Here is a 16,705-nt window from a genome sequence, read left to right on the forward strand (position 1 = left end):
AAAAAGGCAACACAAAAAAGATAACTATCTCTCCTTATCCTTTAGGTATGCACACAAGCTGAAATGACTTAGTTCTCCTGACAGACATATTGCCCTTCTCACATTTTAAATGGCTTGTAAATGGCAAGACATTGGCGCAAATCAGTTTGCAGAGTGGACTGAGGATTAAAATAATCAAATGTAAAACAATTTGCCAGATGTTGCATTGATTGATAGCTCCTCAGTATCCGCATTTTGGATTTGTGGATCATTTACGTAGCCCAAAGAGGGCACTAAGAGTACACACCATACTGCACAAGTTATAATCGACTTTCAGCCTCTTCAAGATAAAGTACACAGACTCATTCCCACCACTACTTTCTCCATTCCACGTGGCATCTTGTCTCTCAACAGATGTTCCTGCTCAAACAAAACGTCCCAGAGTTCATTCTTCTTGTTGAGAAAATTGAGTTCAAGATCTTTAACTTCTTCTCAGTCACTGATAAGATCATTTCTTTTCCAAAACAGTATGATAAGCAGGAAAAATCTCAAGAGGTTAAAAAAAAACATACAAAGAAAAAAAAGCAACATACAGTCAGGAAGATCTCTTCACTACCTAGTTTCTTCATCTTTGGTATAAAATATGCCCCCTGTAGGCTGCTTTTGTTCAACAGTTAAGAAAGACTCAAGAAACTGTCAACAGTTTTACTAAAACTATTGCTTTTTGCACATTTAAAAATCCTAGCTGTTTTTTCTGCTTTTCTCAAAGTTAGACTTTCTCCATTTTTTTTCTTTTTGCAGTGAGACAAGCAAAGCAGGCAAAGCAAATTCCTTTTGAAGGTTAAAAAAAGAGGCTGCAATCTGAAACAAACAGGAAACAAAATATATAAAAAGTACAAATGTGATGGAAAAACAGAACTGTTATCTAATGATTAAACTTAACTGCATTTTTTTGGAAGCAGTGGATTGACCCTTCCCAAAAGTCACAATAAGAAGGATGTTTGTATTTTTCTTTCTTTTTTCTTTTTTTTTTTTTTTAAACCAACCAACATCAGCTTCACTGCACCACATAATTTAGAAATCATCTTCATACAAATACAACCTTTTTAATTTTCAAAATCCTGTACAGATAGCTTTGTAGATTTCATTGCTGAGGCTCTAGGAAATCTTCAGGAACCTCTGAGATCATTCAACCACTCAGTCTTTTTTTTTTTTTTTAAATTCAACACTCAAGAATTTTTTTTTCCCCTAAAGTTGGAAAAATTAAGGCAATAAAGATTTACGAAAAACATTGATATTCTAGAAAACTACTCAAATAATAAAGAGAATGAAAATAATGTAGCTTAATATCAAAGGAAGACAATCTGTTTTTTTTTTCCTCTGGACTTCCTTCTTCTTTTTTATTTTATAAAAAAAGTCTGAAAATCTACCTGCACATTCAAATGTTCTTTTTTTTCTGTACAGCTTGTTGGTTGAGTCCAGCTTTCAGTCTATGTCCTCGCTTCTTCCATCAGAGGCAAAGTCCAGTCAGAACTCAAAGTCGCAGACTGCATTTGATTTCAGTGTCCTCAAGTCTGGAAAGCCATCATTTCTTTTTTTCTCCTCTCTCTTTTTTGCCTCAACCAGGTAGGAAAGATAATTGTTTTTTTTCTTTTTGTTATGTATTTGGTGCCTGTGCACAGTGGAAGCATTCTCCCCTCAGTGTTTCCCGTGTCACCTCTTTTTTTTTGTCCCCATTTCATTTTGATTCTCTGTGTGTCTCCAGCGTCTCGGTACAGTCCTTCTGAAGGCAATGCAGCAACGATTCCTCCCAATCTCGTTATCTGAAGGAGACAGAAAAACAAGTCAGCGAAAAAAAAAAAGAGACTGTGGACAATGTCACCATTTCAAAAGCTGAAACAACATCCTTTGTCCAGTTGCTGTTTCGAAAAAAAAATCGCCAGCAGGTTATCTCTGGCAGAAAAACAAGACAAATAAATACCTGTGGATAGATAGAAATTCAGGGTAATACATTCAGTGTACTACAGGTGAAGGTGGATATTATTCTGCGAGGAAAGAGCAGCAAATGGCCAAACATTTGTACGTACAACAAAAACCCACACTGCAGCCGTCTTGATCTGACACTTTTTTGTGCACTATTCAACAAGACTTTTTTAACCTGGACAAATACTATGTGAATACATAACCTCCCTTTATTTGTCCTTCACAAAGATCTATCAGAGATATTAGCATCATAGCTACGCTTACAGGAGCTGCAGAACAGCACAATCCTACTTCTACAACTAGCAGAAGCTAGGCACCGCCCTGCCGCGAGTGCCTGTTACAACAGCTCTCTCTTCCTTGTCCGTTTCTTGTAAATTTTTCATCTCTTTTATGTCATTTTTGCATTTGGAGTGGATCATTTCTTTGTATATTTCATTTGCTGGTCATGGACACCAAACTGGTTTTGTGTACATTGGCAAACCATGGGGTGCTTAAGCACACTTCAGCCCTAAAGCACGTTTGGAATGGCCAGTGTGGCCTCAACCATGCTGTGCTTGAACACGATTCACTTCTCTGCTTTGACACGCTTCGGAGAGGTGGGCTTCAGCACGGTTTACTTAATGCACGAGCACAAGCACGCGGACAGGGCATGTGATCCATGACGTATGATCACCACGAGCGCATCTCTCGACAATCACATTAAATCATTAAGTCGTGCTTGAGCACGTTACGATTTGTATTTGTTTGGAGATCCTACTTGTAACCATGGCCGCATTGTTTACATCTGAGATCAGCTGTTAGCAGCCCGTAGTGTGTCAATGCTAACTGGTGCAAGGCCTGTTGTTTCCACATAAGGTGAGGAGAAGGAGGTGAGGACGACGTGCTGGTTCTCAGGTATGAGCTAAGAAGTGATGACATAGACCTGTCCTTCCATCCATCATTATTGGGAACATAAGATCTGTCTAAAATAAGACGGACGAAGTAGCCAAGCTAACCTATCGTCAGAGGAAATATCAGAAGGCAGAGTTGCATCATGCTTTTCACAGACATGGCTAATGAAGCTAACATCAGACACCAACACCACATTGGAAGAACTTCACCTGCTGTGAGCAGAACGGATACAGGAGACAGAGACAGAGCATGACTGAAGAAACTCAGTCCTGGACCCTGAGGAGGTGGAGGCTGGCTGCACTGGAGAATAATGGCCAAGCTGTCATCACCTATCTTGTTATGGACTTTTTTGCACTTTCTATACACTTAGTTTATTTGCTTGATTGCCGCTGTGACGACTCCTGAATTTTCCATCATGAATAAACAGTATTTTCTATTCTATTCTATTCTATTCTATTCTATTCTATTCTATTCTATTCTATTATATTCTATTCACTTTGTAGCATTCAGTTTAAACAGGGCAGATGGAACTTAAAGACAGATCCACTCACTTTGACTGCTGGTAGGAGTAGGCTGTGGCATGGTCCCCTGCACTCTCCACTGATAAAGGCTGCTGCCCGCTGGCATCCTGTGAGGAGGGGGCTGCTGTCTGTGGAGAGGTGTCTGTCACCACACCCTGCCACCAGAAACCAAGTTGTAAGTGTTATATAAAAACTCATATGATTACATGGTTTCAGTTAAACTTCCAAGGTGAGGCACAGAATCTGTTTCTTGAGCACTGATGAAAAGAAGTGAGAATAAAACACTCACATGGTACTGAGTAAAACTAAAGAGTTCTACTTCTATTAGCAGATTTTGTATAATTCTTCTGTTCATAAAACAATGAGTTAATACTTCCTCTTGTTCAACAGAAAACATATTAATCAGTGGTAACATCACAACCTGGCCCTGTTATTATCCTGGCTTGCTCCTGACTAGCCGTAGAAGCTAGCATAACTGATAACCACAAGATTCAAGAAATTTCTTCCCATACACTAATGTTGATGTAAATGAATATTTTCAGTGCTTTACATCGTCACTAGATGGCCCACGTGTTCATGCACTATTCCTGGGTATGATATCTGTGCGTTCCCTTGGTTTCTCAACAAAGGAACTGAGCTGTGGATAATATACTTCCTTTTAATGAACAACTTTGTATTTTTCTTACTTCCACTGTGATGGCAGAGGCAGGCACTGCAGTGTACTGGGGAATGTAGGTTCCTTGCATAGGAGCAGCAGCTGCAGCAGGCATGTACTGCAGAGAGAGGGAGGGGCAGAAAGTACTTTTACATAGGTACAGTGTGTCCTCTATTCTTACAGCAATGTCTGACTTCACCTTTTTTCTATAAATTTCATAAAATGAAAAAAACAGCGTGCACTGGCCCCAGGGTCAATGCACATTCAAGACGTATTTCAAGAAAGAACAAGGCATTTTCTGTGCTTGTGGTTGTGTGGTTTCTGCTGTGAGATCATCTCAATAACAGCTGCAATCTCTGCTGACTAATTATATGAATGTTTTACAGCCGACCCTGATAAACACTCACACAGTTGCACACAGAGGAAGAAAGCTTGGAGACGGTAAAAGCTGAGACTTACGGTGCCTGTAGTGCCCAGAGACAGATGGTTCATCTGTTGGGTGAGAGGAGCCATTACGTTGGAGGGATGAAGAGACAAACTGGGCTCTATGGCCGTGGCTGGGGTGATCACAGCACCCTGGAGCAGAGAGGGGGGAGGAAAAATGACCACAAAAGTTACAGAGCAAGTACCAAGCATGTACCAAGTGAAAAAATGGTTATATCCAGTCATTAAGTGTATCCAACAAGCAGGTTTAAGAGGTAACAGAAGAAGAGGATGGAGGTGTTAAATGATTAGTTTTTAGGCACACCCTCTCTTGTTTTCTTTCAAATGTTAGCTGAGGAGATGAACATTCTTTTTTTCTGAACCCTTGATGTAAAACCAGAGAAAAGGGGTTGTTAGATAGTTGAGACTAAAGAAGTGGCTAGCATGGTGTCTTTGAATGTAAGAAGGTACCACGATTCACATGCACCAGTACGCTGTAAGTAATGTCATAACTTCCGCAGGGAGAGGATGCTGGCGCGTTTTGGCTGCCGCTTCTCCCTTCGGAAAAAAGTTTTGCCCTGCTGCTGGATTTCACTTCATATCCATCAACAACTGCAAATCCCAGACCGATCCAGTCACACATGGTGTCCCCCAAGGCTCAGTGCTTGGCCCCCTCCTATTCATCATCTACATACTTCCCCTCGGTCAAATTATTCGCTCCCACGGGCGATAACACTGTTGTGCTGACGACACTAAAATTTATATTTCCACAAAAACCATCACTCCCGCCGTTCTGTCTACCATCACTAACTGCCTCTTCGACATAAAGACCCAGATGAACTGCAATTTCCTCAAACTCAACTGCAATAAATCTGAACTCATTATCAGCGGCCCAAAATCCCGCCTCCCCTCTACTCTGGACGTTTCTGTCCCCATTGATGGTCACACGGTCACCCCCTCCCCCTCTGTCCACAACCTTGGCGTTACTCTGGATTCCACTCTCTCCTTCAAATCACACATCAGTAACATGACGAAAACATCCTTCTTCCACCTCCGTAACTTTGCACGCCTCCGCCCTACCCTCTCTTTCTCTGCTGCCGAAACCCTCATTCATGCTTTTATAACCTCAAGACTGGACTATTGCAATAGCATCCTTTATGGCCTCCCCTCCTCAGACCTTCAAAAACTACTGTATGTTCAAAACTCAGCTGCTCAATTACTAACCCACTCCCGCTCCCGTAAACACATCCCACCCATTCTCCGGCACCTCCACTGGCTCCCTGTCCGATACAGAACCATCTTCAAGATCCTTCTCACCACCTACAAAGCTCTCAACAACCTCGCTCCCCCATACCTTGCAGACCTCCTTCAACATCACTCCCCCAGCAGCCATCTCAGATCATCGGGCACCAACCTCCTGACCCCCATCACCATGCACCGTGCTGTTGGTGACAGAGCCTTTGCAGCTGCTGCCCCGACCCTCTGGAACTCACTTCCACTGAACATCCCAAACTCAGAATCACTCCTCTCCTTCAAAACCCAATTTCGAAGTGTCTTTGAGTATCATTAAAAAGGGCTATATAAATCAGATTTATTATTATTATAAAATACCTTCAAACATCACAAAAACTGATCCTTTTTTGTTGTTGCAAAAAATATGCATTTTGCATGAATGGATTTTGGCGTTAGATGTAAGTAAGCTACCTGATATCAGTTGTTCTGCTTCATATTTCTGAGAATTTACAGCAGTTTCAGTCTATTCCTCTAATCTGATTTAACACCTTTTCAAAAAAAGATAAACAAAGATGTTTAAACTGCTTTTTAGCTAAATTAATGTCTGTTTTAAAGCACCCAGCTAGAAGACATGGAGTTTATCAAGGATTACAACCTATTTCAGTTTGATGCCCACAAATGGTTTGACTTTGTACACAGCAATACAGCCAGTCAGCTCGCTTGGCAGGCAGGTTTGACAGAACAAGCCTCTGAATGGAGCAGAAAGGCTTTTACTGTAAATCTGTTCTGTGTGAGGGGCTTTGATGCCTGCTAACACCTTGATGCACTGAGCTCTACTCTCCCGGTACAGCTCCTGCTCCAGACGCAGCAGCTCTGTATGGATTTAATAGGGGACTCTCCTCACACTGTGTGCTGAGACACCTGGCAACATGCCTGCAGAGGTAAACACTGTATTTGTGATAGCTGTTTAACTACACTTCCCATGAGCGCAGACACAAGCATCAGTGGGTCAGTAGGAATGTGTCAGTATCGCTCCATAGAGCTGTCGGTACTTCTTAGGCTGCACGTTGAGACAGGAACAGGCATTAAAGGTGTTAAATTTGGTGTTTCATGCTGCACCCTGACTGTGTGGAAGTGACTGTACCTGTGTGTGTGTAAAGTAACACACAGATGCTCACAAGATAACTGAATATAGATGGACACACACACACACAGCACAGAGACAGCCACTGAGTTATTAGTGTGTGAAGTTTCTCCTCGAAGGCATATACAGTCTGTCAAAGCTGTTCAGTGTTGTGGATCAGTAAATGAGGATTCTTACATCTGTGAGATTCACAGAGAGGCACACACACCTCTCACCTACACACAGTTGTCAGAGCTGTTAAGAGTCTTGAGCACTCTCTCTGCTGACTGCTGTCTTCATAAGAAAAAATGTTTGAAGAAAGCAGCCGCCTGGCGATCAGAAATGCTCTGTCAACACTATCCTGAGCATCACAAGTAAATGGCTCCCACTCCCACTCCCACACACACACACACACACACACACACACACTATATGCACACAGACTAGTATCCACACATAGATGCATCAACAGATCTGCCTCTAAACCTGCACAAATCTTTGGCTCTGGTAGGTAGATTTAGCAGCCAGAATCCTGCTAATACCCTGGTTTTCCATCCATCTCTATAATACAATCTCTGGTTTAATGATTTCTCATCCTCCTTCGCTCTTTCCCTCACTCATCCAACCTCACAGCAGGCCTCCACACAGACAGAGAGCTGCACAAAGCAAAAGGAAACCAACAATGACTAATTGTCTGCTCTGATCTATTGCTGCACAAGTGTTGAACTTGCTGTCTCTGTGTGTGTCTGCATCCTGACACCGTGCATTAGCAGGTGCGGTAAGAGTGTCTGATTGTTGAGGTAGAGTGAGTGTGTTTGTATCAGGTTTTCCTGTATCAGACTTTTTTTTCCTGCGGTAAGCAATAAATGAGTTCGCAAGACAGACAGTTATCATTTCCCTGAGGATATGAGGGAGAAAAATACAAGATCTGCTCTAAACTATGAACTCACGCTTCCTTTCACTCACTCACTCCTGTTCTCTTTTGCTCTCATTTTTTTCTGCAGAGCAGAAAGCTGCAGGCGTGCACAGCAGCATGAAATGCACAGTATTAGTGAAAATGACAGGTTTTATCAGGGAAACCAGTTACTGGAGCTGGTTAGACACTAACTCTGTGTGAGATGTGAGTATGCAGATGTGTGGCCTGAAAGCAGATGTTTTTATGTGTCGACATAAGTTTTTATTCAGCGTCATAGCGCCTTTATTTAACTTTTACAAGATTTTACACTGAAAAACCTAAAACCTTATCGAGTGTTTTTGTCTTGTTTAAAGTAAAAATGGTCTTACTATGCTCAACATAGACCACATTCAACAGTCCAGAAAAATATCTTTTCAAGTTATTTGAAGACAATAATGAGGTCTGAATTGCTTGTAACAAGTAAAAAAACTGCGTACGGAAAAAGAAAAAAAATGCTCGAAAATTTGGTTGGAACTAGAATAATGTCTTAAAGTCCGTGTAAAGCAGCAATAACTTTTCTGTCACACGTGTCATTGACCAATGAGCTAAATTTAAAAGATTAAAAAAAAATTCGAAGTATATAAATTAAAGTCTCAAATCATGAAAAAAACAAGTACATCTCTCCGCTGTCAAACACTAGGGGCGTGTCAGTTCGAGATGCTGGAACCACGCGGGAGGGGAGCTGCCTCCGTGACGTGTGCTGTACAAAAACGACACCTACAGTAGCAATGGAAACTAGCGCCAGCAGCCACATTGGTCGGACCAAGCCCTACCTGTTTGAGCCATCAGAGCCAGAATCTGACTCTGAATCAGAAACTAATAGTTCTAAGCCTCGTTCCCCACAGTCTAGTAGTAACAAATGTTATCCGAGACTAGAGAGCAAGCAGAAAACCACCAAAACTAATGACACGTATTTATACTACACCAGCGACAGCGGCAGGGTTCTGCTAATGACGGCCCCGTTACCAGAGCTATACAGATTCTCCATAGCTCTGCCCGTTACGTTACACGGCTATGATTTCTGACCCGCCAATTGAATCCTGAACACAGAAATCTGTAAAAAGTTTGTAAGCCTGCCCCACAATTAAACCTTAAATGGTTGAAAGACTTTTTTTCATATTTTAAGTAAATACATACATGACCTATCTAATGTGTTTAAAAGAAAATGTCTAAATTAGCTTTACTTGAACTTTGAACAAGTAACTTTTCTCTTGTTCCATTGGCCAATTTTTTCTACTTGTTCCAAGCAATTCAGACCTCATTTTTGTCTTTGAATAACTTGAAACAAGACATTTTGCTGGACTGATACATTGAATGTGGCTCATATTAAATCGAAAAAAAAGATATTTTCCAACTTAAAATAAGACAAAAACACTTGATAAGATTGATAAGATACCTTGATAAGAGAAGTTTTTTGAAGTGTACAAGACCACATAGAACATAAATACACTTGGCTTCACTCTGACTTGTTAGCTCTGAACATGCAGTCACATGCATGCAGTTTGTCGTGCAGTGCTCACAGACTGGAATGCAGGGTGAATTTGCGCCTGCTCTCTCACGTTCTTCACCCCATTTGTCTCCTCAAATGAGTTTAACATGGCAATTTAACTCAGGCAGATCTAAAAATCCCAATTCTTTGGATGTCTCATTACATTCCTCCCCTATAAGCCTTCCTTGTCTCTCTTGCTATGCCTAGTTAGGGTAATGCATTCATTTCCTGTAGGCGGGATTTGTGAGTAATTATGCACAAAGACATCCTCTCACTAATTAGGATGTAAAGACAGGGAGTTCAAGTAATCTGGGCATTGCACCAAAAGTAGGAAACACACAGTCCTTAAGGCACTCCACTGTGTGTATAGGTGTGCTTTGTGAGTATGTGCATGTGGGAAAAATTTGACAGTGGGCACCTTTTGCTTATGTGTGTCTAAAGTTGTGTCAGTTGTCTCACTGTTAACTTTTGTGCTATTACTGTGTATCTCTAGCTTTGAGCACACAGCACAATTTTGGTACAACAGGCATGTAAAATTCTCTCAGCGTATGCTTAACTGTTGCCTGAGAGGCAAAGTTGTATGCATCAACCTGGATATGTCAATGAGCGCGCTCCATTAATCGAAGTTAGCACGGTCTAACTGTGCGTGAGCAGCAAGGAAGCCACTGCTGCCATAGGAACAGAATTAAGCTGCTGTGTCTCCCTCAGTCTCTCCCCTCAGTGCGGCTTTAATTTGCCAAGCTCCTCTATATCCAGGAAATACAATGACTAGCCTTCGCCTTTGTTGTCTAACAGGGATTTGACTATGCAGAGACAAGGCTGGGAAACAGGCGCACGCAGCCCAGACATGCTTTCGCAGTCGATGTTTTCTTTTCTTTGTTCCAATTTTTTTCTTTGTAATCCCTCCTTTCCTCCTTTCCCTGTGCCTGCCTCCTTCCCCTGTCCTCTCTCAGTGAAATACACACAGTTTACTTATTTATCTATTTCCTCTACTTTCCCCAATGCTCTCTTCTCCTCTATCTCCCTCTTTCTTCTGCCCAGTCGTTCTAAGTCATATCAAGCGGCCTGCCAGATAATTAGATGGGACATTTGTTTGAAAACACATTTACAGAGGGGTATTATCCTTCCTCACAGACATAATTTTAATCAGACATGACAACAGAATGTTTCAGGAGTTGGCAGACAGACACAAAAAGAAGAACAGATAGGAAATGAGCTATAGAGAGAAATTGGAGGCAACAGAATTTGGAACTAGTCTAACTATTGTGTTGTGGCAGTGTTTTGCTGTAATCCCTCAGTGCATGGCTAGTATAGCAAATCTGTGCTGCTGCTATCTTTTGTCCCCTTACTGCTGACAATTTCAGCAGAGCATAACTGATTTTAAGGTGTAAAACAGTCTGTAGATGCTGGCAGAAAACCAACTCATTAAGTAGTGCAGTGAGATAAAAATCTGGATGATAAAATCTGACTTCTGTTTGGAGGAGAGGCAGAGCATATTTCCTAAAAGAAATATCTGTAGTGTCAAAGCCTGCTGAACTGTGGATTTTATTGCTCCATTACAGAATTTACCAAGGAAGACAACAGCATCGAGAGATGTCACGGTTTTCCAGGAGCATCTCATGGCTGCTGCGTTTCATCACAGCTATGATGAGAGACGTACTGATTGGATTGTGCACTTGTCTCGTGGTTGTCTTACTGATGGGCTTTTAAATCTCAAAGCCTTTCTTTCAGTTTGTACCAGTGTTGCCAGCTTAAATCCAGGACTAAGACTCAGGTCCAACTCGAGCCCTGATTTCGAGAACCAATGACTTGAGCTGTACTCAGGCACTGATGGCTGGAGTTTGGAGCACTGAAACCATTCAGAATCTAAAGATAAGAAGACTCAGATTTAGTTATTAATGAAGACTGTTGCCATTGTTGGTTTCTTTATTTTCTGTATAAGGATTCTCTTAACTTTAAATTGAGTTTTGAGGATTGGCACATGTGTTCTTCTGCATGCATATGGAAGCTGTGGCACCGCGGTAGAGTTTGTCTGAACACACACTGGTTGTATAAGCATCATGCCAAAGGAACAAATTAATACTGATGAGTTCTTGACTTGTCACAGTTCTCCAGACGTGCCAACAGCATCAGTCATTATCTGATATCAACAATTTCAATGTGCAAGTATGTTACAAATAAATGTCCTGTATTTCACCAATACTTCAAATGTGTTTCTTTAATTGCAGATATAAACCTTGTAATGTAGCAAATTTTGAGAGACTCATCATGGTTTAAATATACACTCTACTGAGAATTTTCCGAGCACTTTGGCATCTGAAAGCCCATTTGAGGACAAAAATCAGACGTGTTCTTCTGCCTGCTGGCTACTGATTAGCTGTTCAGGTCTACAGCCTTTAAAAAAAAAAAAAATCTCATGTCCAAGACTTCAGCAGGTCTACATTTCTCAGGATTGCCGTATTTTTGCAACGCGTGTCGTTTCATTTTCTGGTTTCCTCTCTTCTTATTTCACAACAAAACTACTTTTACATTTTGCATGTGAAACATTATTAATTCAGAAAGAGGAGTGATAGAAGCAGCAGTGATGTTTCATTGTTCACCAATCACATGATGTATGTATGTTGTATCTTAAACACCAGAACCTGCAGTTCACACATGAGGTAAAGGCTCTGGGGCTTTGATATCATTTGTCAATCTCCACCCCCCCACCCCCCTCAACTTTACTGAAAAAATACAGAGTTTATATTAACATCAATATATTAATTATCATATTATGTTACAGCCTCATTAATTTCCTTGTCCTTTATATGAACCTTTTCCCAGGAACAGGTGTATAATTAAAACTCATGAACATAAAAAATTGATTACATGTTTTACACTTCAGTGAAACAGTTATTAAAAATCACTTATGTAAGCTGTACATGAGCATAGCCAGTGAGACTGGGACTACTGATGATAAAGTTTAAGAGGTGGTTAAGATTTATTTGCATCTCTAGTGCTTTCAAGGTTATCGTAGGATCCAAACCTCAGCCTATCCTGCTGATACCTGTCTCCCTCCACTGAAGCTGCTGTAGTGAGGAATAAAAAAAGCGTGTAACCTGCTGAGTTTTTTTTTGACTGCCAGACAATTAAAGAGATAACTCTGTACACTATACACTGTATGTTTGTGTTGTTCCTACATGTCAGATGGACAGGGTTTCAGCTGGGGCTTTACATTGAGCTCAGGATGAATCCTGTGGAGGATTTGAGCAAAATCTCCTGTTCCTATAGCTGTATATAGTCCTGGACTTAAAGCCTTGATGTTTGTTTGTGTGTCATGAAAGCATGAAAGAAGAAAGAGAATATCTGCAGGTAAGAATAAAGTGTGTTATTGACTTCACACCTACACACGCAGTCGATATGAATGACTAAATGTGCATAGAAAGATGAGTGTCTGGGTTTGAAAACAGTTTGTATGAGAGCGTGGGCATTTGGAGCTCAGTTTACTGGTACTAAGAAAATGCCTTCCTTTAAACTGTGCATTGTACTGTTTTGTGTGCTTATTATGAAAATATATACACACTGTTGTGCAATTATGTGCATCACTACACAATAATGGCTTCTACTGGTTAGCTTGGCTAGATAGGGAACGTTTGACCCTTGTCCATTTTCAGCCAGCAGGGGGCAGCCTTTTATTATGAATTCCAGACTCTGCTACGTTGAGCTTTCCAGTCTGCTTGAGGGAGGTTACTCTCAAGCAATTCAGCTGGGTACAACTTAGTTTTATTTTCATGGCATGACATTGGGTCATGTTTTCCTGGTGGACTTAAAAGAATCTGAGATTTGTCTTTTTATAACTTTGAAAACTGCAACTTTCTTCCCCATTTGAGCTGAAATAAGGCTAAAAATACACTTTGAAAAGAACAAGAACCATAAAATGTTGTTAAAAAGCTTTTATAATCACCATTAAATTACAAAGAAGAAACAGTCTCTTTTGATGTCTTTGTAGTCACCATATTACTGTGGCAGCTTTGATAGACACTGACAATCCTTATCAGACCTTTTTACAAGACCATAGCTGGGCCAAATGTTGAAGTTTCTGATTTAAGAAGATATTAAAGCACAGAAAGTACGCAGACATGCCAACTCATTAAGATGACATGCAAAAATGTAGGCTAACATGAAGGCTGTGAAAGAATTGGCAGCAGAGGAAAAGACTCCACAGAGAGAAGACAACATACGAGAGAAACACAAAAGAGAGGCTGACTGAAAAACTTACTGTAGGTTGCATAACATACTGTTGATGTGGCATCCAAGATGTACTCTGGACCTGCAGGAGGAGAAAGAAGAAAGGAGAATGGATGAAATGAAGGTAACCGTAACAACGATTAAATCAGGGATGATGAAGGAGACAGACATAAGAAAAAGATGCAGAATGGGAGGAAAAGAAGAGGGAGACAATAAAGTCATTAAAGTAGGAAGGGATGATGAGAGGATGCAGAAGAGAGGTCAGGAAGAGATGAGAGGAAAAGGGAAGATCAAAAAGAAGATTGTTATAAGTGGATAAAGAATTGAGGAAGAGGGAGCATAAAGAAGGACAATTGGAAGACAGAATGACAGGAAGGGAGTGAAAATGAGAAAACCAGAGAGAAAATTAATCATTAGCTCAAGTCTTTACAAACCCATTTCATAGCTTAGTCCCTACGGCAGTGTGTCTTAAAGAATAATACTGTAGTAACAAAAGATCCACTATACAGTATGTTATGTTGTAATTATGAGAGGATATGAAGACCACAGAGAGCAATACAGTCTAATAATTACTGCTTCATGGAGGAGGTTTCATCATCAAAGCCTGTCTTGGCCATAAATCAACACTTTCATCTTCTTTTGCTAACCACAGCCTGGTCCTTGCATGAGGGTCCCACGGGGCCCATTTGTGATATGTATGTACTAATTATACAGGTGTATATTTGCTTATCTATGTCAATCTATGGGAAGTCATGTAAGGTGGGTTAATTTCCTGCAGCAGGAGCAGGATGTGTTTGTGTCAAAGTGTGTGAATGCACTCTGCTGAGGGTGTGTCTTTGCATCCGTCTTTCTCATTTGCAGCCATGTTTGGTGCTGGAGAGAACCTGTGGGGGACGACTCTTGTTTGTTTGGAAGTCTGAGTGTTTCAGAAAAATGTGGATCAAGAGCAGAGTCAGTCTCTCAAAGAAGTACAGCTACTTCCCCAGCCAGCTTTGACACGAATTAGAACAGTGTGCGTGTGTGTGTGTGTGTAGAGTACAGGATTCAGCACATGGAAACAGAGAGAGAAAGAGACAAAAGGAGGATTTGTGCCTGAGAATGAAAGATCAATGAGAGCAGTGCTGCAATATAAGCTTGTGTTTTATCATATCCAGACTAAGACTTGTCTTTAATGGAGAGGCATGATAACTCAATTTCTGCGTGTAAGTCCTGCCTGAGAAAAAAGAAAAAACAAGCTCTGCTTACTCTACCTGTATTTGCAGGGACTACACACAGAACAAGAGCAAATGATCTGCACAAGTACTTCTGTATGGGATCAGTTGAAAGTATTAAATATTCATTATTTATTTCCAAAGCCCTGCTCCCACTTAAGTTGCTTACTTCCCGAAAGATGAGGCAGATGTTATTCGATATTTCTCTTTCTGCCAACAAATCCCATCAAAAGACCAAAACCAACAGTGTGTTAATCCGTCTCTCAATACTTTCATACTTCCCCCGTGTGTTGCACTGAAAGCACCATTTGTTCAAGCTGAAGACAGAAATCTTTAAAAACAGATCACAAATGTACACTCTTATTTTTTAAGAGGCTGAGTAATTCCCTTAAACAGCTGGGGTCTCTTCTTTTAAGAATTTTTCAAGGAAACGTGTTTGTGAAGGACTATTTTCTTGATGCACATTTGTTATGCTGGGCCAGAAGTTTGGTATGTGGGATTAACTTGAACTGTGCTTGTTGAGAGACACAAAGACACTGATGCTTTTTACTTTTCGTTAATTGATTTATCTATTCACCTCTACAATGAAGCATTATGGCACATAACAAATGGCTGCATCAGGCTTCGTCTTCACACACAATACCTGCTGGTGAGATCAATTCATCCTTGTTTCTGGTCTTTTTTATGCTATTGGTTTATAATGAGAGAATCTGTTACATCAAAGACTTAATCAAAGCCACAGATTTCAGCCACTAAACTCAAGCTCCGGTCGGCCATATTTCAACCAAGTTGTTAACTTTACTCAAGATTTTATTGCCAGCAGGTTGCATTAGGTACCCATGGGGTGTTACATTGGAGCTGTGTCTGCCTTTCTTTGAAAGATTTCTTGGCTGGAGAGTGAGCAGGTTAACAAAGTTAAATCAAAGTTTGAAGTTTGAAATGGTGTACCCTGAAGTATTCACTATGAAATGAAAAAATAGTCCCAAAACCAGTTCATAAAACACTCAATTACTAAACAAAGCAACATAAAGAAACCATAATTCTGGCATCAAAATGATCTCCAGTGTTGACTGCATCCCTTTAAACCTAGTTTAGCAAATTCCTAATCGACTGAACCCACCTGATACGTAGTGACAGGAGAGGCAGCGATGAAGGGTGTGATTGACGTCTGTGCAATCATACGATTGGTGGAGATGCTGTATGGCGTGGAGTAGAACCTGAAAGACAAAAAAAGGGGTCTCATTTTAAATTTATCAACTTCACTGGGCTTACCAGTGTTATTAAAATGAACACAGACATTGAACTCTCCATGTAGCCTCATGCAAAGGTGAATAAAAGCCTTTTCTCTTTGTTTCTAACCACCCAGTGCACATCAAGACACAACTGACAAAATGGATCAGACATCATCAAGGCTGTCATGGAAACAATAAATATTGCAGCTCTACTCAGCACCACACCATCAAAGACGTCTCCAAATAAGACTTGACACTGCACCGGAGTGCACATCATGTTACAAAGCAGTCTGCTCCTCCGCTGTGCATAATAATGAAATATTACCTTAATGTGTGAGTGGGTGAAGTGTTTCAATATTACCTTTAAGTTTCCTCCTACACACATTTCACCTTGCATAAAAAGCTGCATTATATACTGTTTACTTCCCCTCTTATACCTTTGTTTGCCCTTCTGGTTTTACCTTCTCTGTCTCTTTTTCCATTTCACCCTCTTAACCCTGCAGAGGTGGAATGCTGTGGCTCGCAGTGCTTTATTTATCATTGTGTACCTAGAGAGGACATGTTTCATCCGCCAGGCCGTGTTGCTGTGCCCGATCGATCCCAAAGTGTCTGTTGACTGAATAATGGAGCGAGGGAGTGGAGAACGAGGCAGAGACAGAGAGGGGACCCCCCCGTCCGGTCTCTACCACAGACCGTGACTGTATAAACAGCTGAAAGCCTTAATTGGGAAAAACACCACAGTTCTTACGGTATCCTTAAATATTACTCCAAATAGCAATAATG

The 16,705-nt window shown here is 40.8% G+C and overlaps 1 protein-coding gene across 3 annotated transcripts in view; it reads right to left on the bottom strand.

The window, feature by feature from the left end:
- Positions 1 to 1,662: 1,662 nt before the first annotated feature.
- LOC141800785 (RNA-binding motif, single-stranded-interacting protein 3-like) overlaps positions 1,663 to 16,705 on the bottom strand; it is a 171,688-nt gene continuing 156,645 nt past the window's right edge. For 2 of the 3 annotated variants that reach the window (XM_074683569.1, XM_074683566.1), the window contains exons 9-14: positions 15,811 to 15,907; positions 13,511 to 13,561; positions 4,489 to 4,605; positions 4,061 to 4,147; positions 3,405 to 3,529; positions 1,663 to 1,802 (exon numbers count right to left, since the gene is read on the bottom strand). In XM_074683569.1, the coding sequence (XP_074539670.1) occupies positions 1,799 to 1,802; positions 3,405 to 3,529; positions 4,061 to 4,147; positions 4,489 to 4,605; positions 13,511 to 13,561; positions 15,811 to 15,907 (481 nt within the window). In that variant the 3' untranslated portion in view covers positions 1,663 to 1,798. Of the gene's footprint in view, positions 1,803 to 3,400; positions 3,530 to 4,060; positions 4,148 to 4,488; positions 4,606 to 13,510; positions 13,562 to 15,810; positions 15,908 to 16,705 lie in introns of those variants that run through there. The other variant, XM_074683568.1, reaches the window with a different exon arrangement.

Source organism: Halichoeres trimaculatus, unplaced genomic scaffold (genome assembly GCF_033239565.1).
Source record: "Halichoeres trimaculatus isolate MK-OKI-2021-1 unplaced genomic scaffold, fHalTri1.1 fHalTri1_scaffold_12, whole genome shotgun sequence".
Lineage (NCBI taxonomy): Eukaryota > Metazoa > Chordata > Actinopteri > Labriformes > Labridae > Halichoeres > Halichoeres trimaculatus.